Source organism: Mauremys reevesii, linkage group 8, assembly GCF_016161935.1.
Source record: "Mauremys reevesii isolate NIE-2019 linkage group 8, ASM1616193v1, whole genome shotgun sequence".
NCBI lineage: Eukaryota > Metazoa > Chordata > Testudines > Geoemydidae > Mauremys > Mauremys reevesii.
The window spans coordinates 103,798,180-103,821,601 of record NC_052630.1 but is presented as its reverse complement, the minus strand read 5'-3'; the positions used below and the strand labels follow the sequence as shown (position 1 = coordinate 103,821,601).

The following is a 23,422-nucleotide window of genomic DNA, read 5'->3' as shown; positions in this document are numbered from 1 at the left end:
AACACATGGGAATGCTGGAACTTTGAGCCTTTGCATAAGTTTCTTGAGCTGCAGGCCTTCATGGAAAAGTTCTGCAAAGCTTAGTAGGGATGAAAATATCAGGGTTTTAAAGAAATGTCATAGGGTTCTGGAATGGAACAGAGAATCTTACCAAAGGGATATACAGCTGTACTGAATTCTCTAGGGCTTTGCCACATGGTGGGGGAATTGTTACGGGGAATGAATGCAAACAGCATGGGCAGAGCCTGGGTCATGACCCAACACCATCTGACCATGCATCATGCTTGGGGTGGAGGCTAAAAAGGGGCCCATGCATCTTATGGAGGGTGGAGCCAGTTCCCCATGGGGATAGTGACTTCATCCCAGTGGTGGGAGCTGACTATGTACACCCTGGGGGTTTAGACTGAGGATGGGGCTGGGCCCTATGTTTGTCTAGTCTATTTCAATAAGTCCTCTAAATTGAAAGGAAACCAGCCCAGCCAGTCAGTTAGAAGCTACATTTAAATAATTAAGTTACACAGGTTGGACCTGAAGAGTCAGTCTTTATAGTGTATTGTGCAGAAGAATGATGGAAACACTAAAAAGCTTGTCGGGCAGAAACAATTCCATGGGAATATGGCAACGTGGGTTGGAGGTCATTCCTATGCCCACTTACGCCTTTAAAACAATGGGACTCAAGTGGGGCAGAGGCCTTGCATTGGCCTTCAACGAGATGAGTTTCACCCATAACTTGATGGAACAAGTCTCTTGCGTTCATATTTGACCAATAGCAGGTTGGCGTTAAGGACTCTAGTTCTAGCTGAACCCCTCTAGCAAATACTAGCTGTCTTTGGACATAGACAATTAATACAGTTCTGAGGGCCAGGAAGCCACTAGATGGTGCTGTTAGGCAAGTTCTATTTCACTGCTGGAAGAAATCGCTGTGCTGCTTTTAGTTTGGTGTAGAGGATTCCTTGGGGAGAGCTGTAGTGAGCAGCAAGGGAGTTTGCTCTGTTTTAATCTTGCTAATTAGAGTCAATCCTTAGGGTGGAGCTGCTATCCCGGTAACCAGCCTAGGGCTTGCTAGAAAACTGCCCTAAACCAAGTGTTATTGGCCCCCCAAAACATGGAAAAAACCAGCCCAAAAAATCAGGGGGCAGGGTTTGCATCCAGGTGTCATGACACTGGGTGGGAATTTGCATCCAAACATCACGAGGCTGTGCGGGGTTTGCACCATGATTCCATGCCGCAAAAAATGCCGCACGGCTCTGGTCAAGAGGGGGGAAAAAAGTGTACTTCAGTGACAAGTGGAAAAACCACAGGCTGCAACTGCCTGAAAACATCCACCCAACGCCACATGGACAAGTTGCCTTGGCTACAATTTCACCTGCATGCAATTGCTGACCACCCCTGTTCCAGGACTGGTGTGTATGCAAAACATTTGCACTAAAAACGTACCCAGACTCCACGTCAATGATTTCCCCTCCAATGGCAAGCCAACCTGCAGAGCCAATGCTTAAGAGGAGCAGACCTCTCCTGGACCCACTCTGAGACAGCAGGCGTTGTGGGGTAGGCGAGGTGTATTTTGTATTTGTATGTTATATTTTATGAAATTCAGAGTGATTTTTGTGAATGGCAGTAAGATATGTTGACTTCATGTCATGTTCATAAGTTGACATTCTGTATAAGGGAGAAAACAGATCCTTTTTATGGGCGATCTACAGAGTTATACAAAATTCATGTTTTTGAGAGTTTCTGGCTGTACGTTGTATTTTAGGGAAAAAATGCTTTAAAAAGGCACAAACCCCATTGTGAATTTATTGCATTTATTCAGAAACAAACAAATAAGATTTTTTTGTTAAAGCTTCATTAGTATGTGCATTTGAAAGCACTTTCCAGCTCTTTTTGGCTGCTGGCTCACTACTTTTGTGTGAAGTCTAGGTACAGCAAGGAGACCAGGAATGAGTGTGGGGAGTGGGGAATTGGGACTTGGACAGCAAGCTCAGAGCAGGAGGACTGGCTGTGCAAGGAGACTGGGACTGGGATGAGAAGCCTGGGAGAAGGCACCAAGGATGGGGGAAATGCAGGCCAGTGATAGGCTGGAGGGAATGGGACAGCAGGGGTCAAGCTTGGGGAAAATGGGCAGAAGAGTCTATGCCCACCAAAGCACGCTCCCCTCCAGAGCCGGCACTGGAACCCAAGATGCCTGAGTCTCACCATTACTCTATCAGCAAATCTATGAAAACACACTGGGCAATGGGTGTCTCATCCCCCTTCCTCCAGTGCTGGTCCTCATAGCAGTAATAGGTTGTTATCCTCTATCAGTTACTGCATAACTGTGTGATGGCTCCAACCCTGCTGATGAACCATGTGGGTGTCAGTATGAAGCTACCTGATGGAATTTGGTTTTTTTAGTTTTGCTCTTTAAAATTTTTTAAAATAAATCACAGACAAAACAACATTAAAAGCCCATTATTGAGGTTGCAGAGTCAAGCACTCAAGAGTTAGGAAATCCCAGAATTAAAATAATCTGTGCAACTTTAATTCAGCCCCGTTATGCGTATCAGCATCATGCATGTAAACAACTGGTGGCTTGCTCCCCCCAGAAGGTAGGGATTGCATTAACAAAAGAAACAGTGAGTTTGGAACAGCTATTTGTTTATTTCACTTCCTTAAAACTGGGCACATTTAGTCTGGTATAAAACTCATTAAAGGAATATTCAACAGCTATTTATAGATTCCAAGGCCAGAAGGGACCATTGGAATCATCTAGTTTGACCTCCTGGATAACACAGACCAGAGAACTTCCCAAAATAATCTTGTTAGAATATAGATATTCAGGCCTGCCTATAAAGGCCTATACTTTAAGAACGTGGGTGTATTTTTATCACTTAGCTAGTTATAGGGGTATAAAAACAAAGAATCAAAATCACAGTCCGTCTGAGTATGGGCCTTATCTCACTAGGCTACTCTGAGGCCTTGTTCTTAGGTTAAGGCCTTTGGCTAAGCAGCAGGGGCAGCCATAAGCTGGGAAGTCACATTAGGGTGACCAGATGCCCCGATTTTATAGGGACAGGTCCCAGTTTTGGGGGCTTTTTCTTATATAGGCTCCTATTACTCCCCACCCCCTGTCCTGATTTTTCACACTTGCTCTCTGGTCACCCTAGGTGACATCCTCACATTCCAAACCAGTCACATTGAAATAAGGTGCTATTGGGCTGTTAGGAAGATGATCCTGTCCTGATAATGCCCATCACCACCAGATAAAGAGACAGATCTTAAGATGGTTAAAGAAAACTTAGTTTGACAGCAGCCTGTGTGGCAAGAAATCACTTATCAGTGGTTGTGGCTGTGAAACCCTCATTTCTATATTGTTTTAGCTTTATGGCCCCCACTTTTCTATTGTTAATCTACCTGGTTCTCTAACTGTTTCTGTCTGCTGTATAATTAATTATGCTAGGTGTAAGTTAATTAGGGTGGTGGGATAAAATTGGTTAGAGAATTATGTTACGATATGCTAGGATTGGTTAAGTATAGCTGAGACTATTACTATATAAACTGGGGTCAAACAGGAAATGGAAGGGAAATTGGAATCATGGGGAGGGGGGATGGGAATGGGGAACGGGGAACAGGGACCCAGGCAACGCTCTGCCACGTCAGCTGGGAAGGGGGATGCAGGGTAAACGCTCTGCGTCAGAGCTGGGAACAGAACACCGGGGAACAGACTCTATCGGCGTATAGAGATACGCTCGACTGGTGCGAAGGGATTTGGAATACGCTTGCCTGGACATTAACCCCAATAAACATTGCCTTGTCTGCACTTTGGACTTCTGGTCTTTTGATGCTTGCCGTCTGGGTGACAAGAACCAGGGAAGTGGGAGGTTGAGGGAAAGCCCTCCAACAAATCGTAGAGAAAAAAACATCCAATCTTGATTGAAAAATTGTCTGTGATGGAGAATCTGCAACCCCTGGTAAACTGTTCCAACGGTTAATGGCTCTCGCTGTTAAAAGTGTACGTCTTAGTTCCAGTCTGAATTGGTCTAGCTTCAACATCCAGCCATTGGATCATGTTAGACCTGAACATTATTAATTATTTGTTTCCCATACAGATATTTAGACTGTAAACAAGCCACCCCTTAGCCTTCTTTGTCAAGAGGAAAAGATTGAGCTCCTTTTGTCTATCACTATTAACCCTTTAATCATTCTCGTGGCTCTTCTCTGAACCAGCTACAATTTTTCATTTATTTTTAACTCTAGCCCCCACATACAAGAATTGTCTATGCCCCTGATCATGCTCAATCCTCCAAAACAATATTCTGTCCTCATGTGTTTTCTGCCCCCTCCAAGTCTTATCATCAGTTTTCCAAGATGCCAGTTCTTGCCCACCGCTCCAACATCAGTTCTCCTTCCAGAGACCCCACATCAATTCTACTCCACCCCCCCCATCCCTGCCTCACTATTTTACATAGAGGGAAACCAAGTCAGAGATGAAGTGACTTACCCAAGTTCACCCAGCAAGACACTGGAAGAGCTGGGAACAAAGCCCACATCTCGTGTTTCCTAGTTCAGTGATGACCAGTAAAAAGGAGACACCATCCCATTTTTGGAGCAGAGCTGCACTTTAAAGAGAGGACCAGACCTCATGCATTCTCTTGTCCCCGTTTTCTTTTTTGAGGACTCTGGCTCGGATACCAATCAGGGCATGCTGTGCTCCTTTCAAAGCATTTTCTCCTCTCTTGGCTTCACTGCAATCACGTAACCTCCTGCATCACCCTGAAAACTTCCCCCGGCTGAAGTCTGATCTTAAGTCTGCCTCAAGCCCTGAAACATTGTCCCGTCCCTTTTCTTAAAGGGACCATGCAGCTTCCCTTGTGTCAGATACGCCAGGTGTATTTTACTGAGCGACCTAAAGATGGTGGCGGTGCAAAGAACATCCAAGGTATAAATGATGTGGGACATCAATAATTGGAATCATTTGCATTTACACTGAGGGGAGGAGAGACCGGAGCTTTGCTTCCCCGACTCGTGTTGGAGAAATGACCCATAACAGTTTGTACATGTCTGAGCTGACAGGGGAATTCCTCTTTCGCACACCCCCCTGGTTTTGCTGGGTGCTATTCTGGGTTGGCTGGTTGCTGTTTTCTGGCTATACATTGATTCTCACGCTCTCATCCTGCACTTTAGACACCGAGTAAATACTTGAGAGAAACCTTGCATTGTTTTGCTGAAAGGACTTTTGCAATCCTTTTATTGACTGGGAAGGAATAGCTGGATTCCTTAGAGAGAGAGACACACTTAGGTGTCACACTTTTCTCCTCTTCCTCCCTCGGGCGAGCGTCTCCACTTCCTTCATGAACCGCAGACACAGCTCCTCCTGCCATGGCAGAGCCACGCACTGAACGGCGACAGGCAGCCCCACGGCTCCTTCCACAGCCTGCAGAGGAGACACAAGCCGCGGGATGTTACCTGGGATGTCAGGCTCTGGATCCAAATAGCCTTTGGAAGCCTGATCTGAACTTCCTAGCTGGACCCATCCTGGCAATGGGGTGAACCTAAATGCCAGATCCCAACTCCCCCCCCAAATGTGGGGGAAATCTGAAGCTGAACTCTGCAGTTCAGGCCTCTCTCATGTTCAATTAGTTCCTGTTCTAATAAGGAGAGCGGGGGGGAGGGGGGGGACAGATATTCTCATAGTGTAGCAGATGGAGTCCCCCGCTCCATCCATGACCCCCTCTTCTCCATGTCTGCTGACCTGCCTCAGTGTCCTATCCCAGGGGTCACCGTAGTGCCCTGTGTAATGCTTCAGATCTTCCTCATCAGCCTCCGTAACAGTGGTGACCGGCACAACCCCCGCGGGGAAGTTTAAGACGTTGTACAACATGGTAGAGGAAACAGCAGCTGGGAGGAGCAAAACACAGAATATCACCAGTGGGAATCCAGAGAGGCAGCCCCAGCCGTGGGGTTCTGGATCTCAACAGTGAACAAAAGACCTCGCGTGCATCCGCTTTGCAAATGCAAGACACGTGCACTCCACTTTGAGAATCACCATCTGGGCCATCCCTCAAACCCCGCAAATTGGTAACAGGGACTGTCGTTGTTCACACAGCCATCTGCCCCGCACTCATGCAAAATGATCTACACCTTTTTCTGTTTACACTGTGGGGAGAGATTGTGGTCGAAAGTCCTGAGCACAGACTGGGAAGGCAGAATCTCTGGCAGTCTAGATCCACCTCTGACCCTGACTTCCTCCAAAGCCCTTGGGCAAATCATTTAACATTTGTGTCCCTGTTTCTCCAGCTGTAAAGTGGAGCTTATTTATCCCTACCGACATTATAGGGTGTTGGGAACTTTGATAGTTAACACTTGTACAGAGCTGAGATAATCACAAGTATAGTATCTATTGTTTTAAGTACGTGAATTCTGGAATTTTAAACTTCCTTGCTGAGCTAGGGATGGAGAAACAAATCGTAGCTGGGTGAGCTAGCGAGCTAGTTTAAAGGAAAAAAACAAAACATCTTCATTGTTAGCATTACGGGAGCGTCTAGTGGCCCTGAGCCTGAGCCAGTCCTGATATGCAAACACATAGGAAGAAAGAGATTACAGTCAAAATAGACAAGAGATGGGAGGCAGGGGCGGCTCCAGGCCCCAGCACGCCAAGTGCGTGCTTGGGGCGGCAAGCCTCGGGGGGCGCTCTGCCAGCGCTGCGAGGGCGGCAGGCAGGCTGCCTTCGGCGGCTTGCCTGCGGAGGGTCCACTGGTCCCGCGGCTTCGGCCTGCGGGAGGTCCGCCGAAGCTGCAGCACCAGCCGACCGTCCGCAGGCAAGCCGTGGAAGGCAGCCTGCCTGCCCTGCTTGGGGCAGCAAAATTCCTAGAGCCGCCCCTCGTGGGAGGGGAAACTGAACCAAAAGGATTAGACTAGACCTAGGATTCAGACCCCCTGTTTTTGAGGCCATTGTCCTGCCCACTAGACCACACTGTCTCCTGAGGCAGGTAGTGATATCCCTGGCAGTAAAGATCACTATTAACGATTCTAGCAGGTTGATTCTCAGAGCTGCGCCATTTCTGTGCAAACAGAAGGGCCGTGATGGTGAGATTCATGGCTGCCACATCATGGAACCAGCCAGTACCAGGTTACCAAATAACTTCCCAGGATAGCCGACTGTGAAGGCAGGACCTAGGACTGGACACAGCACGACATCCAGCTTGAGTTTCCTCCATGTGGCGATGAACTCCACGCGGTAAGCCTGGGGGAGAACGCAAGACGGAAGCCCTGTTACATCCAGGGTTCTAGACCCAGCCCTAGCATGGCTGTGTGACCTAACAGCAGACAGAGCCACGTGTGTGCTGGGAAAGGAGCTAGACAGATACCCCCTATGAATGGCATTTCAGAAGGCAATGGCAGACAGGATCTAGCCGCACTGTCAGAACAAGCGACGGGCTCTGCTGAGAGGCAGTTACAATCATGCTGTGTTGCCAACTCTTGTGATGTTATTGCGATTCACATGACAACTGGTATTTGAGCTCCTGGAGTCATGTGAATTCATGCAAATCTCTGCTCTCATTTCTCTAAGTATATTTCTAGCCCTCTCAGTTGCCGAGAAAAGCATGAAAATAGGACTCCGGAGCACCCCCAAAGACTCAGAAAGGAGAAGGCAAATAAAAAGAACCCCAAGTTGATAACTTTTGTCATCTCATGATTTTTAGGCCAGTCTCATGATTTTGGGGGGCATGACTCATGATTTTTGAACTTTGGAGGCAGGCACTGCTGAGTAATGAAGCTTCATAATTGCACTTCGTTTTCAGGGGTGGCGCTTTGCTTTCCTCTTTGCAGTGAGAAAAATCACATTTACCGTCACTTCAGCGTGCTGCTTCCACAGAAGTTTCTCGGACCTGAAATGTAATTGAACATGTTAAAACGACGGCAGTTAATAAGACTAAAATATTGCAGACCAGGTGATTGAATACCCCCATCTCCATTGATGAGATGCTACCGTTATAAGACACAGTTGTTTTACCAATCATTTTAAAAAGAAGGAACAATGGATTCTGTTTCCAGTTTAGATAAATAGTTTTACTCTATCCTCCAAGCAGATGAACAGTGAAGTCCTCAAAGAGGGGAAGGGTGGTCCAATAGTTAAGGTACTAGGTTGGTCCTCGGGAGATCTGGGTTGAGTTTTCAGCTCTTCCACATGTTGGAGAGAGAGAGAGAGAGAGAGCGCGCCTGAGCACTGGGCCTGGTGTAAGATCTGAGGCCCCTTGTCAGCAAAGTCTGGCCATGTCATGAAGCAAAGTCTGTCCATGTATTATAGCAGACGCTAACAAGTTCACTGTCCGGTACGTGACCTTGGCAAAGGTGTTGCTAAAACACAAGCCCGCCAAAGAAGCAACAGATACTGGGGTATGTGTCTCAACACACTTCTTATGATTAGCCCAGGTACGCCCTGACCTAACACCAGATAAGAGGGTTTGACAGAAGTGATGTGTAGGGATGTTTTGCCCTGGAGCAAAATCCAAGGGGAGGTAACAAGCAGATGTCACGAAATACGAAAGTTGTTTGTCTCAGTCTATAGATGACAGAGTGCTTTGCCTTAACCCGTTGTGTGGCCTAGGGGACAGCAGATCCTCCTACTGCTGATGGAGCCGCTCCTTGCCCCTGGGCAGCCACATGTCAGTGAACCTGTAACCACAGAGTCAGAGCACTAGTACTGCGGCTTAAGGACAATAAACCTGGCTGAGTGCCTTTGTCACTGCACCATGCCAGTGGTCTTTCTTACTGGGTAGTAATATTGAAGTCTGCTGAACCACCTAACTGCGCAGGGCTGGGATAACACATGGAGAGAGCACTACACGGATGCCAACACTACAGACGCCCAGTGTGGCTTGGGCAAGTCACTTCATCTCTCGGCTCCTCATCCGTGCAGGGAGGGCAATAAAAGTTCCCTACCTCACCACAGGAGCTGTGAGGCTAAATTCATTAATGGATGGCCTATCTTCTGAGAGGAGCCTGAGGGAGCATGGCTTGTTTAGCCTAGCAAAACATAGGCTGACAGGGGATCTGACCACTCTCGGGGTAAACACCAGGGAGGGGGAAGAGTTATTCAAGCCAAAGGGCAATGCTAGCACCAGAACAAATGGGGCTAAACGAGCCATGAAGGAATTCAGGCTAGAAATTAGAAAGTTTCCAACCATCAGAGGAGGGAAGTCCTGGAACTACCTCCCAGTAAGAGTTGTGGGTACAAACAACCTCATTCATCTGAAGGTGGAACTTGATAAGATTATGAATGGGATTATATGATGGGATGGCCAGTGACAGCAGGGGGTCTGGACATAAGGACCCAGGTGGCGCCTTCCACTCTATGTTCTGGCTTCCTATATTTTGAGGTACTCCAATACTAGGATGATGGTGGCCTCTGTAGATGCTCTTCTCTAGCTCCGTCTTCATACAGAATAGAGGGCTCAAGACACGATGGGTATTTTCTCAGTCCTTAATTAGTCAAAGTTCCTATTGACGGCACAGGGAAAATCTTGGGAACTTCAGGATTGGTCCCAAAACATTAGGTAAGTGGCCTCTAATGTGGTGAGAACAGGTGGATGGGACTCAAGACTCGGGAGCTTTATTGCTGGCTCAGCCACTGACTCAGCGTGAGACCTTGGGTAAGTCACCTGGTCTCCATTTCCCACACGTAACGTGTGCGCTCTGTGGATTAACACAGTTGCAGCCCACTCCCTAAACACAGTTACAATCCATTCCATTTACATGGCTACAATCCATTCGCCTCTGCCTGTGGGACTCTGGCAAGCAGCAGATGTTACAATTCATGGCACTTTACCAGTAGCAGCGTGAAATGAGGTGCAAAGGTTCAAGCTGATGGCACAGAACCACAGCTGATGTCAATCAGCAGAGCACTGTCAACGTCAACACCGCTGCACTGATTTGCCGCAACCGAGGATCTGGGCCAATGTCAGAAGGAAAGTGAAAGCCAGAGGGTCAGGACACACCCACCTTTCCTTTGCCCCACAACCCACACTGTGCAAATGCACCGTGTCCATGCGGTTATTCGAATGTGACGCTCTCTCTTACCTCACTCCACACAGAGCAGTCAAATAACCCGCCAGGCGTGGAAACTGAAAAGAGGCAAATTACATTTCAGTTGGGATCAGAACTGGGCACCCAGAGTCTTGTATAGCCTGGAGGAAACGGTCACCCAGTGAAATTAACAGGCAGCAGGTTTAAAACAACCAAAAGGAAGTATTTCTTCACACAACGCACAGTCAACCTGTGGAACTCCTCGCCAGAGGATGTTGTGAAAACTAAGACACTAACAGGATTCAAAAAAGAACTAGATAAATTCATGGAGGATGGGTCCATTAATGGCTATTAGCCAGCCTGGGCAGGGATGGTGTCCCTAGCCTCTGTTTGCCAGAAGCTGGGAATGAGCAACAGGGGATGGATCACTTGATGATTCCCTGCTCTGTTCATTCCCTCTGGGGCACCTGGCATTGGCCGCTGTCAGAAGACAGAATACTGGGCTAGATGGACCTTTGGTCTGACCCAGTACGGCCGTTCTTATGTGCTTATGTCACAATGGAAGGAGCTGGATTCCCACCATCCCTGAGGCTCTGACTGTTTGTCAATAGCCCCCTGGTTATCTTTGGATGGCACTTCACAGAGATTGCAGAGCCTAATAATAAATCATTAATAATCTATATAGCACATGATCCAAGCCCAGTGAAGTCAATGGGCTTCTTTGACGGGCTTTAGTTCGTGCCCTAGACACAAAGCTCTCTACAAACACAATACATAGCAGCACTGAGATGCAGCCACTTCTAGGGTGCGGAACAAACCAGTGCACACGACTACGCCACCCACTGATTCTGGGCCAAGGACACCAGTGCAAACCCCTGCCCCCCTTTTACAGCAACGCCCGTGTGTTCTTTACCATTATAACCTCCTGTGCTAGCGCTGCACAAACATGACCTCATTCGCCCCCATAATGCCCCTGGCAGGTCGGTCAGTGCTATCCCCATTTTACAGATGGGAAAAATGAACACAGAGAAATTAAATGGCTCAACCTGAGGAGATAAAATTACTTCAGGCCGAGAGTAATAAACCTATGGAGTAAATCACTGGGAAAGGAAATTCAAACCAAAGTTTGTAACTGAGCTCAGAGATTCATTGATTTTTAGGCCAGAAAGGACCTTTCGATCATCTAGTCTGACCTCCTGCATAACACAGGATTGTATTCGCCCCACTACCCGTGTTGGAGTTCAATAACTTGTATTTGGCTAACACATCTCTTCCAGAAAGGCACCCCAGGCTAGATGTGAAGACATAAGGAGTTGGAGAATCCACCACTTCCCTTGGTAGTTTGGTTGACGGGTTAATCACCCTCACTGTTAAAAATTGGTGCCTTCTTTCTAATTTGCATTTGGCTAGCTGCAGCTTCCAGCCATTGGTTCTCGTTCTGCCTTTCTCCACTAGATGAAAGAGCTCTTTAGTACCTGGTCCCCCCCCGGGTGAAGGTACTTATACACCCAGAATTCAGTCACCTCTCAATCTGCTCTTTAGTAACCTGAACACAGCCCCTTAAGTCTCTCACTGTAGGGCAGTGGTTCTCAACCAGGGGTCAGGGGCCCTCTAACGGGGTTTCAAGGGGTCTGCCAAGCAGGGCCAGTGGTTTTTGTTTGTATAAATAAATTAATGGAGATCTCCTCGAACTGGAAGGGACCTTGAAAGGTCAATGAGTCCAGCCCCCTGCCTTCACTAGCAGGACCAAGTACTGATTTTGCCCCAGATCCCTATGTGGCCCTCTCAAGGATTGAACTCACAACCCTGAGTTTAGGAGGCCAATGCTCAAACCACTGAGCTATCTCTCCCTTAGACTCACTGGAGCCCAGAGCAGAAAGCTGAAGCCCCACCACATGAGGCTGAAGCCTGGGGCCCTGAGTCCCACCACTGGGGGCTGAAGCCAAAGCCTGAGCAACTTAGCTTTGTGGGGCCCCTGCGGCGTGGGGCCCTGGGCAGTGCCCAGCTTGCTACCCCCTAACGCCAGCCCTGGCTTTTATAAGCATAAAACCAGTTGTTGTGGCAGAGGTGAGCCATGGAGTTTTTATAGCATGGGCGGGGAGGGCTCAGAAAGAGAAAGGTTGAGGACCTCTGGCGTAGTGCATTTTCTCCAGCCCTGGGATCATTCTGTGGCTCTTTTCTGCATCCTCTCCAAATTTCCAGCAATAGCCGTCGACAAACCTAACTGGGGCCTAGGGAAAAAACTAGGGAAGTGAGATGAAGAGAGTTTGAAAAGTAGCAGCACTTTCCTTCATCTTAACAGGCCTCACGTCAGTCGTGCTACAAACTCCACCAGCTTCCCATGGACACCCACCCCCGGAATGTGAGCTGGGGCCATTGGGGCACAAGCCAGCGTTGAGATAAGAAGATGGGACTCACCAGAGGTCGAACGGTAAGAGCCAGCATTTTCTTCACCAGCGTTGGAATCCTGTAGCAATTCACCTGGGGTTTCAAGCCTGGATCCACAGGGTCCCCTGCACTGGGAGGGAACAGAGGGAGAGGGTGGGCACAAGCCAGCTGCTTTACACCTAACAACTGGCTGACTCCTAACCAGAATTTTGTTGTCTCAATGCCCGGAAACAAACTCCCTGTGCTATAAAACACGGCATTCATCCCCCGCAGCTAGGGATGCAGGCTGCAGCCGACGCATGGGTGCAAACTGCACTGCAGAATGCCCACAGGCCTGATTCTAATCTAGCTTCCACCGCCGGAGGTTGGGAGTAACTCTGCTGAAATCAGTGGAGTCACCCTGGGGTGACGCTCCTGGAAACGAGTGGAAGAGCAGATCCAGAAGTTGTGATTCCTGGGGAGCTCTGTTGCCTTCCTTGGAGTCACTCTGGAATTGCACTGCAGAGTTTTGGCCTCTAGCGTGAGTTGGCATAAGCCACCGAGGGCCAGTTCTGGCCCTTATTTTCCAGATTCGCATCACGGTAAGTCTGGAGGCCTGACTGGATTTAGGTGCCTGACTCTGTTGGCCCAGATACACTCCCTGTCACTCACCGGAGCAGGTTTGGAAAGTGGTGTAACTTGGGCCTAAAGCTTCAGTACCACGTGTGCCAAACCACTTGTGGCATCCACAACTTCTGCAGAGAGCTGCTGGCCCTTAGGCTGTACTCGATTGACTCAGGGAGGCGCTGTGGGGCAGGGAGGGGCTTGTCTTGGTTTAATGGCCTATAAATGTGGCGTCTCCGTGGCAGGCAGTTGCTTTGCGTGCCAGGTGCTGTCTGGCATTTATCCATCGATGCATATTGACTCTGATCACCTCATCGGGGCCAGTTTTACCCGCCCACTTGCAGACATTACCAGCCTCCACTGTAAATTTTCAGTCCAGTCACTCGTTTATTGGAAAGAACCCCTCCTGCCCCCGGGGCTTCTCTCTTAGAAGCAGCACGTCATCTGCCATCCATTATGGGCAATGACTGCTTTGAATGGCTGTGAGCCAGGCTAGGCTAGGCTAGGTCACTTATTCTCCAGTCTCAGACCCGTGTTCCAACTCTTTCCACTCTGCCAACCCATCCTCCTTCCCCCCCGCATGCAGACGCCCTGCTGCTCTGATGCAGACCTGCTGGTTGTGCTAATGGGCTGTCACACTCCAGCAGCCGTCCTGCGCATTTTGCTCACCAGGGACAGTTTAACTCCCACCAGAAGGGCGGAGGGGTTCATACTTACAACATGCCCAGTAAAGTGGAGCCTCCATCAGCAAAAAGGCCTTTCACAAAAAGCTCATTCATGACGTAGTCAGGCCGAGGAGGAGCAAAGGGCACCAGCTACATGAGAGCAAAAGGTTATTCGACCAGCAGCCAGGCTCCCTGGAACGTAACTAATAGCTCAGGGTCTGGATCCTGCAAACACATATCCCCAGGCTTAACGCTCACTGCTGTGGCTTCCCCACTCGTTTCAATGGGGATTCAGGGGGAGGAATAGCTCAGTGGTTTGAGCATTGGCTGGACTCAATGACCTTTCAAGGTCCCTTCCAGTTCTAGGAGATTGGTATATCTCCAATTATTACCCTATTACAATTCTCCCAGGAATAAGCACCGTGCTTGGGAATAAACATAGGAGCCGGTGGCTTTTGCAGCCAACTCCAAGACGCTCTGTACCGGTTCAGAGCTCACCCCCTTCCTGGAGTATGGCTGTATTTGCCTAGAATCTAATAATATAACAGATTCCAGCTCAAGCCTTCTGTGCAGGTGTGGCTGCTCCTCCCTCGGGACTGCTCAGCCCAGACCTTAGATCCTCTCTCCTCCCAGAGCCATTCCTACTTCCATTCCGTCCTGGGCAGAGTTGATGAGTAAAGCTGCGAGTTTGTCACGGAAGTCATGGATTCTGTGACTTTCTGTGACTTCTGCAGCAGCCAGGATGGCTGGCCAGGGGGCTACCTGAGCAGCTCGGGCAGCCCCTGGGGCCAGCTGCACTGGCCGCAGCTAGGTGCAGGAGGGGGTGAGGGCTCTGGGCGGTGCTTACCTTGGGGGGCTCCCCGGAAGCAGCGACGTGTCCCTCCCTCAGCACCTAGCTCCACATGCTGCCTCTGCCCACAGGCACCGCCCCCGCAGCTCCCATTGGCCGTGGTTCCCGGCCAATGGGAGCTGTGGAACTGGCACTTGGGGCAGGGACAGCACATGGAGCTAGGAGCTGAGGGAGGGACACGTTGCCATTTCCAGGGGGCCGCCAATCCCCCCACCCCAGCACCAGTGCGAGTCCCGGGCCATGGGCTGCCCCCCTCAGCATCAGTGGAGGCCCTGGGCTGCTCCCCCCCTGAGCACCCATGGCGCCCCCCAAGCTGCCCCCCCACAAACATCTGTTGCACCCCCAAGCTGCCCCTACCTGAGCACCTGCAGCACCCCAGGCTGGCCCCCCACGAGCACCGGCAGCATCCCCGGGCCCAAGATTTAGCGAGGGGTATATAGTACAAGTCGTGGACAGGTCATGGGCTGTGAATTTTTGTTTACTGCCCGTGACGTGTCCGTGACTTTCACTAAAAATACCTGTGACTAAAACGTAGCCCTAGTGATGAACCCCAATGCCGACGGCGAGTCAGCAGAACTCCTTTAGAACGGCCCCGCAGGACTGACACCTGCCAGGAGGTGGGTGCCCAAGAGAACACGGTCCCCCTGTAGCACTAATCAAAGGGCACGGCCCTCTCTGCCCTGCCTCCCTTGTTCTGGGGAGAAGTGTCTCCCTGGAGCAAGACAGGTGCCGTGTCCCCCGTCGGAAGAGCTTGGGCGTTTGCTGGCTCGTTGATGGACGCCCCTAGTGGTGCTGCTAAACCTGGGATCCAGTAATAAACAAGAGCGCTTGGGCCCATACAGGCCCGTCTGTGCTGAACCTGTGTCCTCTCAATCCTTCTGCTAAAACCAGACGAACATGCCACAGAGGGGTGACCGGTTCCCCACGCCCGGCCCCTTTCGTTATCCTGCAGCAAGAGTATTTGCCCTGCGCTGCTGCTCCACTAGGCGGCTCCCTCTGCTATGGCAGTTCTGCAGCATACTGGCTCTGTGCGTGGGTGTGTATCAGAGGTCCCTAAACCTCCCTTGGGGGGCACAGCTGGGGCCTGGGCCATCCCCCATGGGGGGGGGGGAGGAAGTGCCACCCAGCTCTGCTCCCATCCCCATCCTTGGCTGCCGACCCTGCACCTAAGACTCTGGCCCCATCCCAGCCCCCAGACTCAGCTCCGTTACTCCTGTCTGCGTCCCACCCCCTCAGAGCCGCGGCCCCGCTCCAGGCCCTGGGTGGGTGGGGTGCAGACAGGGGTAACGGGGGGCATGACCCTGAAAAGCTTGGGGACCACTGGTGTATATGAATGAGTGATCTTTTGCCCTCCAGCGGCTGGGTCCGAGACCTGCTACTGCTACCTAAGTCATTTCTCCTGCTCTCCCCTCCGTCCTCAACTCCACCAGCCACTGCTGGATGGTTCCTTGTGCTATAGAAACACGATCATCATCTGGAGAGCAATTTCACTTTTATGGGCCAGGTCAAAGGGAGAGGCTCAGAACAAGAGGTTGGAGTGGCCGAGCTCACTGTGTGTCCAGCTTCCTGGAGAATCTCCTTGGTTTCATGCACAGCCCGTCTCACGCAGGGAGGTAGCAGGAAATAGCCGTCTGTGTCATAGTACCCGATCCGAAGAGGGGCAGAGCTGGAGTACACCTGAAGTGAAGGGAGCCTTCTTTTAAAACAGTTCAAGCTGGGCGTGTATTGGGATTAGAACATAGATCAGACTTTTCCCAGACTTGGGTGGCCCTCAAAAGGTTTTGGGGAAATGGTTTTGCCAACCCCAAACGTAAAAAAAAACCCCACCAGGAGTCAGACTCCCCAAAATCAAGAGATTCGCTTCAAATCCTGAGATTTTAAAAAGACCCTTAATCATATTCTGGGGGTTGCTTTTGACTGAAAATTCCCCCAGCCCATTCCCAGTGTGTGTGGGGAACATCTCTTGCAAACGTGCAGTGTAAGGACATTTTAGCCCTGGCCGCACAAGCTCTCAGTAGAGGAGTTCTCTCATTGTACAAACACAGAACAGACAATCTTTGCCCGGAAGAGCTTGCAATCTATGCCAAGCCTCTGCCCCCAGTTTGCCCTGTGCCAGGGAATCTGTGTATTCCTCCGTTTCCCTTAGTCTGTGACCTAGCTGCTGATACCGGTCTCACCAAACTCAGCTCATTTGATGGGAACAGCTAATTTTTAACCTCTCCCGAGCCAGGCCAGCCAGGATTCAGACTGGTGACGGCCAGGTGAAATGGTCTGTCGCTGAGTAGCAACCCCCAGGCATCCAGCCCCTAAGAATACTAACGTTGCCCCTTTGAGAAGGCCAACCACACCCCCCCCCCCACGCCTCCATCTCAAATGCGCTCTCAGTCCACTGGGCCCTGTTCTTAAAGGAGCGGGGGGCACACAGAGCCCCGGGCGGGGGGGGGGAGGGGACCGGGGGGCACACAGAGCCCCTGGTGGGGGGGGGAGGGGAACGGGGGGGCCCACAGAGCTCCTGGCGGGGGAGGAGGGGGGGCACACAGAGCCCCTGGTGGGGGGGGAGGAGGGGAACGGGGGGGCACACAGAGCCCCTGGTGGGGGAGGGGAGGGGAACGGGAGACACACAGAGCCCCTGCCATGCGGGGAGAAGGTGGGGGTTGCAGCGAGTCCTTGCAATAGGGGAGGATGGGAGGCAGCTGATGAGGGTCTATAGTGAAAACAAGGAGCCCTGGTGTGAGCTTGGCCCACAGAAGCACCAGCGCGAGCGAGCCCTGAGCCTGTATTTTCACCCCCACCGGGTCTGGGCCCACCCCATCGGGCTGCACAGCACAGACCCTTCCCGCCCAGCTGGAGGCGTAAATGAGGAGTGGGGAACGCAGGCTTTGCCCTCCGGGGGGACAGCCCGTGCAGGACAGACACCTGGCCAGTGTGCGTGCGATCTGGGGGGTCCCTCCCCGAGTGCTTGGTGTCACCCCCTAGCTGTAACCCCAGGACCACGCTGCACTGAGGGGGAAATGTTACAGGAAGTTGGAAGCAGCTCGCTTTGCAAAAGGCTTGATCGGGCGGCAAACCCGGGGGCTCTCTGCCAGTGTGCTGACAGATCAGCCATCAGATGAGAATGGACTAATGCTGATCTGAGCTGCTGCTGTTTGCAAAGGGTGGGAGTGGAGTGGAGTGGGTGGCAGGTTGCTGGGATAGAGAGGACTAAGGAAGCTGTCCCAGGGAATCGTGGGATACTTCTGGCTGAATCCTGGGAGTCAAGCGGGGCTGTGTCCACACTGCAAAGCAATAGGACTGGGACCCTGGATCATAGCTTAACTCGAGCTTGGACCCACCACCCCGGCAGGGTTCTGGGACCTTGGGTGCAAGCCCTGGGTTAGTGCAATAGCAATGTAGACACAAAGTGGGGCGGGTAGGCTTGAGCCCAGGCTCAAACACTGACTTATGTTGCAGTGGAGACATACCCATGGTTCCCTTGTGCAAGTGCTCAGTTATCTTACCTGTGAAATGGGCGAATGGCTTTTACCTCCCCTAAGGGAGCTGTTTGCAGGCTTGCTTAATAATAAGAGTTACAAGGGGCCTGGAAAGATGAATAGGTCAATGGAAGAGCCAGGACGAGAACTCCCAGTCTCCAGTGTCACACCTGGGCGGCAGAGTGTTGTGGGAGTGCTCTCAATAAATCGGGGGATGGCTGGAATTTTTCATGAAATCACATTTGTCACGATGCAGTCCCAAGAGCTGGCAGCACTCCTGTCCATTCAGCTGGGTTTCTTAGTGAGGTCTCCTTTTCATTCCTTCCCCCCCACCTTCTCCACTTCCACTTTCCTGCTTCCTCCTTCCAGCCCAACCCCCTTCCTCCCAAGGAGGGGACATTTAAAGCGGGAAAGTGCAGCCATTATGTACAGCCAGGAGCGAATGCTGCAGGCCAACTCTGCCGGCGGCTTTTGCCTTTGTGCACCGGAACGGGAAGCCCTTTGGGGCATCTTTCCCATCACCCCCAATGTTGTTTGTCCCTCTCCCTCGAAAGCTTTGTTCAGGAGGGGACTCGTGCTGGACAGTGAGCGCCCGTTTCAATGCACAGCGCAACACAGAGATGGGAATTTAAAGCTTGCTCCGGGCTGCATGATAGGAACAACTGCCTGCCTCCAACGGACCCTCAAGAACCGGGTCTCTGAGAAGATCCTATCAGCAGCAGCTTGAGGAAACCAGGGCTACTTCGCTCTCCAATGACCTACCTCCTCGTTGAAGGGCAGGGGTGGCACGGTGGGGTCCAGGCGGAACATGTCGTCACACAGGAGCGCTCTCATGCACAGAGCCAGGCTGTCCACGTCCCTCGCCATTGGTCCTACTGCTCCTGTAACTGGAATCAATATGGAAGAACGTGTGTCTAATTTAACCAATGGGACTTGAGGTGGCAAAAAATGATTTTCACCTAGAGATTGAACTCTGGATGGAACAATCCTGCACCGACCCAGGATATACTAGATCAGTGATACTCAGCTAGGGACTCGAGAGCCACGCCCACAAGTGACTCTTTAATGCAGCTCCTTGATTAATAATGAAATCACACAGTTTTTTTAATATCACATGCTGCAATCTAAGTTGTTAACCAGTCAGGATGCTTTTACTACGTTATTAACCAATTAAGTAAGTTATTAGCTTATTTACTGTGCGACTAAAAACATATATGTATAAGACAGAACAAGAAGCAATGGTCTCACGTTGCAGTGGGGAACGTTTAGGTTGGATATTAGGAAACACTATTTCACTAGGAGGGTGGTGAAGCACTGGAATGGGTTACCTAGGGAGGTGGTGGAATCTCCACACCTAGAGGTTTTTAAGGCCCTGGCTTGACAAAGCCCTGGCTGGGATGACTTAGTTGGTGTTAGTCCTGCTTTAAGCAGGGGGTTGGACTAGATGACCTCCTGAGGTCCCTTCCAACCCTGAGATTCTATGATTCCATGAGGGAGGTGGGCTCCAGACCAAGATGCAACTTCAAAGTGCAACTTCACCCTGAGTCTGTCAACCCAGGCTTGGAGGCTGTGTAGACGTGCCTCTTAGGGCTATTTCAATCCAAATAATAAATAGCAACAACAGCAGTGAGTGTCTCTCCAGCCAAATGGGTAGGAATTGAGGCAAGCTCATATCTGCTGGGAGTTCTAAAGTTGGGTGGCATTTTTTCAGCACGTAGTTTATTTGCCAAAAAATGCAGTTTTGGGTCAACCGAAACTGGTCCTGAATTTGGGTCCCACTGTTTTATCTGGGGAAAAAAAATGAGGAAACAAGTTTCCAAAAAAGTCTAAATGTTTCATTTTGACTCTTTCAGAAGAAAATGTTTTGATGTTTTGTTTCAAAATTTAGCTTGATTTAAATTAAACAAAACAAAGTGTAAAAAAACACACAGAAAAGAAGCATTTCATTTGACCTGCAATGGTTTTTTTCTTTCTGGTTCTTAGGTGAGAAAAACTATCCTTTCATAGAATATCAGGGTTGATATGACCTCAGGAGATCATCTAGTCCAACTCTCTGCTCAAAGCAGGACTAATCCCCAAATGGCCCCCTCAAGGATTGAACTCATAACCCTGGGTTTAGCGGGTCAATGCTCAAACCACTGAGCTATCCCTCCCCCCAAGGAGATGCCATAACCTCCCTAGGTAACCCATTCCAGTGTTTCACCACTCTGAGTGAAAAAGTTTTTCCTAATATCCAACCTAAACCTCCCCCACTGCAACTTGAGACCATTACTCCTTGTTCTGTCATCTGCTACCACTGAGAACAGTCTAGATCCATCCTCTTTGGAACCCCCTTTCAGGTAGTTGAAAGCAGCTATCAAATCCCCCCTCATTCTTCTCGTCTGTAGACTAAACAATTCCAGTTCCTTCAGCCTCTCCTCATAAGTCATGTGCTCCAGGCCCCTAATCATTTTTGTTGCCCTCCGCTGGACTCTTTTCAATTTTTTCACATTCTTCTTGTAGTGTGGGGCCCAAAACTGGACACAATACTCCAGATGAGGCCTCACCAATGTCGAATAGAGGGGAATGATCACGTCCCTCGATCTGCTGGCAATGCCCCTACTTATACAGCCCAAAATGCCATTAGCCTTCTTGGCAACAAGGGCACACTGTTGACTCATATCCAGCTTCTCGTTCACTGTAACCCCTAGCTCCTTTTCTGCAGAACTGCTTCCTAGCCATTCGGTCCCTAGTCTGTAACAGTGCATGGGATTCTTCCGTCCTAAGTGCAGGACTCTGCACTTGTCCTTGTTGAACCTCATCAGGTTTCTTTTGGCCCAGTCCTCTAATTTGTCTAGGTCCCTCTGTATCCTATCCCTACCCTCCAGCGTATCTACCACTCCTCCAAGTTTAGTGTCATCTGCAAACTTGCTGAGAATGCAGTCCACGCCATCCTCCAGATCATTAATGAAGATATTGAACAAAACCGGCCCCAGGACCGACCCTTGGGGCACTCCACTTGAAACCGGCTGCCAACTAGACATGGAGCCATTGATCACTACCCGTTGAGCCCGACGATCTAGCCAGCTTTCTATCCAACTTATAGTTCAATCGTCCAGCCCATACTTCTTTAACTTTCTGGCAAGAATACTGCGGGAGACCGTATCAAAAGCTTTGCTAAAGTCAAGGAATAACACATCCACTGCTTTCCCCTCATCCACAGACCCAGTTATCTCCTCATAGAAGGCAATTAGGTTAGTCAGGCATGACTTGCCCTTGGTGAATCCATGCTGACTGTTCCTGATCACTTTCCTCTCCTCTAAGTGCTTCAGAATTGATTCCTTGAGGACCTGCTCCATGATTTTTCCAAGGACTGAGGTGAGGCTGACTGGCCTGTAGTTCCCCGGATCCTCCTTCTTCCCTTTTTTAAAGATGGGCACTACATTAGCCTTCTTCCAGTCATCCGGGACCTCCCCCATGCGCCATGAGTTTTCAAAGATAATGGCCAATGGCTCTGCAATCACATCCGCCAACTCCTTTAGCACCCTCGGATGCAGCGCATCCAGCCCCATGGACTTGTGCTCGTCCAGTTTTTCTAAATAGTCCCGAACCACTTCTTTCTCCACAGAGGGCTGGTCACCTTCACCCCATACTGTGCTGCCCAGTGCAGCAGTCTGGGAGCTGACCTTGTTTGTGAAGACAGAGGCAAAAAAATCATTGAGTACATTAGATTTTTCCACATCCTCTGTCACTAGGTTGCCTCCCTCATTCAGTAAGGGGCCCACACTTTCCTTGACTTTCTTCTTGTTGCTAACATACCTGGAGAAACCCTTCTTGTTACTCTTAACATCTCTTGCTAGCTGCAACTCCAAGTGTGATTTGGCCTTCCTGATTTCACACCTGCATGCCTGAGCAATATTTTTATACTCCTCCCTGGTCATTTGTCCAATCTTCCACTTCTTGTAAGCTTCTTTTTTGCATTTAAGATCAGCAAGGATTTCACTGTTAATCCAAGCTGGTCGCCTGCCATATTTACTATTCTTCCTACACATTGGGATGGTTTTTTCCTGCAACCTCAATAAGGATTCTTTAAAATACAGCCAGCTCTCCTGGACTCCTTTCCCCATCATGTTATTTTCCCAGGGGATCCTGCCCATCAGCTCCCTGAGGGAGTCAAAGTCTGCTTTTCTGAAGTCCAGGGTCTGTATTCTGCTGCTCTCCTTTCTTCCTTGCGTCAGGATCCTGCACTCGACCATCTCATGGTCACTGCCTCCCAGGTTCCCATCTACTTTTGCTTCCCCTACTAACTCTTCTCTGTTTGTGAGCAGCAGGTCAAGAAGAGCTCTGCCCCTAGTTGGTTCCTCCAGCACTTGGACCAGGAAATTGTCCCCTACATTTTCCAAAAACTTCCTGGATTGTCTGTGCAGTTTCAGGTTGACCCAAAAAACTATTTTTCCCCAGGTGTTTCAGCGCTGAACCAAATGCTCAAGGTTTAGCTGATTGCCATATTTGGGGTCGGGAAGGAATTTTCCTCCAGGGCAGATTGGCAGAAGCCCTGGGGGAGGGGGGGGAGAGCGGTTGCCTTCCTCTGCAGCGTGGGGCACAGGACACTTGCTAGAAGATTCTCTGCACCTTGAAGTCTTTAAACCATGATTTAAGGACTTCAATGGCTCAGACACAGATTTGATACAGGAGTGGGTGGGTGAGGTTCTGTGGCCTGCAATGTGCAGGTCAGACTAGATGATCATAGTGGTCCCTTCTGACCTTAAAGTCTATGAGTCTAAATAAATAAATAAATAATGCGCTCCCCCACCCAGAATAAACAAAAGCCAACCAACCCAAACCCACCAACCCCAATTCACTCAGTTCTAGGAAGAACTTACAGCTTCTGAACATTTCTTCTTGTTGGAAATTCCACTTAAACAATCATCCACCACATTGCACTCTCCAGCTGAGAGCCCTGCCCTGGAAGTAGGATGTCGTCTGTTTAATCAAGATTCATTCCTAATGTTCTTGTTCATCACAAGATTTAAGAGGAAGTTACTTAAAATTCATGTACCTGATAGGATCCCATCAATAGGGCCGCTAATTCCAGAGAGACTCCGAAAGGAAGAAATACAACAACACGTCACGTTGCTAAAAGGGAGGGTTCACACTAGATTATTCAGAATTTCATAGACTTCAAGCTTTAGGGTCATGTAATCTGAATTCCTGCAGAGCACAAGACAGAGAACCTCGCCCTGCAATTCCTGCATCAAGCCTACAACTTATTTTTGAGCTAGAGAAGCTCTGTTGTTATTATTATTAATTATTATTATTATTATTACCACCACAGAAAGATACATCCTGAGAAACCCATCAATTAGTTGGAGATTGGTCCTGCTTTGAGCAGGGGGTTGGACTAGATACCTCCTGAGGTCCCTTCCAACCCTGATATTCTATGATTCTATAAATTGTATCTC

At 49.9% G+C, this 23,422-nt stretch overlaps 1 protein-coding gene across 2 annotated transcripts in view; it reads right to left on the bottom strand.

Annotated features, from left to right (window-relative positions):
• Positions 1–5,195: 5,195 nt before the first annotated feature.
• Positions 5,196–23,422, bottom strand: part of LOC120370394 (vitamin D3 hydroxylase-associated protein-like) — a 30,205-nt gene continuing 11,978 nt past the window's right edge. The window contains exons 6-15 of one of the 2 annotated variants that reach the window (XM_039485002.1): positions 23,020–23,060; positions 18,744–18,868; positions 16,063–16,188; positions 13,714–13,811; positions 12,424–12,523; positions 10,060–10,103; positions 7,829–7,868; positions 7,114–7,222; positions 5,732–5,877; positions 5,196–5,413 (exon numbers count right to left, since the gene is read on the bottom strand). In XM_039485002.1, coding sequence (XP_039340936.1) covers positions 5,282–5,413; positions 5,732–5,877; positions 7,114–7,222; positions 7,829–7,868; positions 10,060–10,103; positions 12,424–12,523; positions 13,714–13,811; positions 16,063–16,188; positions 18,744–18,868; positions 23,020–23,060 — 961 coding nt within the window. In that variant the 3' untranslated portion in view covers positions 5,196–5,281. The remainder of the gene's footprint in view (positions 5,414–5,731; positions 5,878–7,113; positions 7,223–7,828; positions 7,869–10,059; positions 10,104–12,423; positions 12,524–13,713; positions 13,812–16,062; positions 16,189–18,743; positions 18,869–23,019; positions 23,061–23,422) is intronic. The other variant, XR_005583725.1, reaches the window with a different exon arrangement.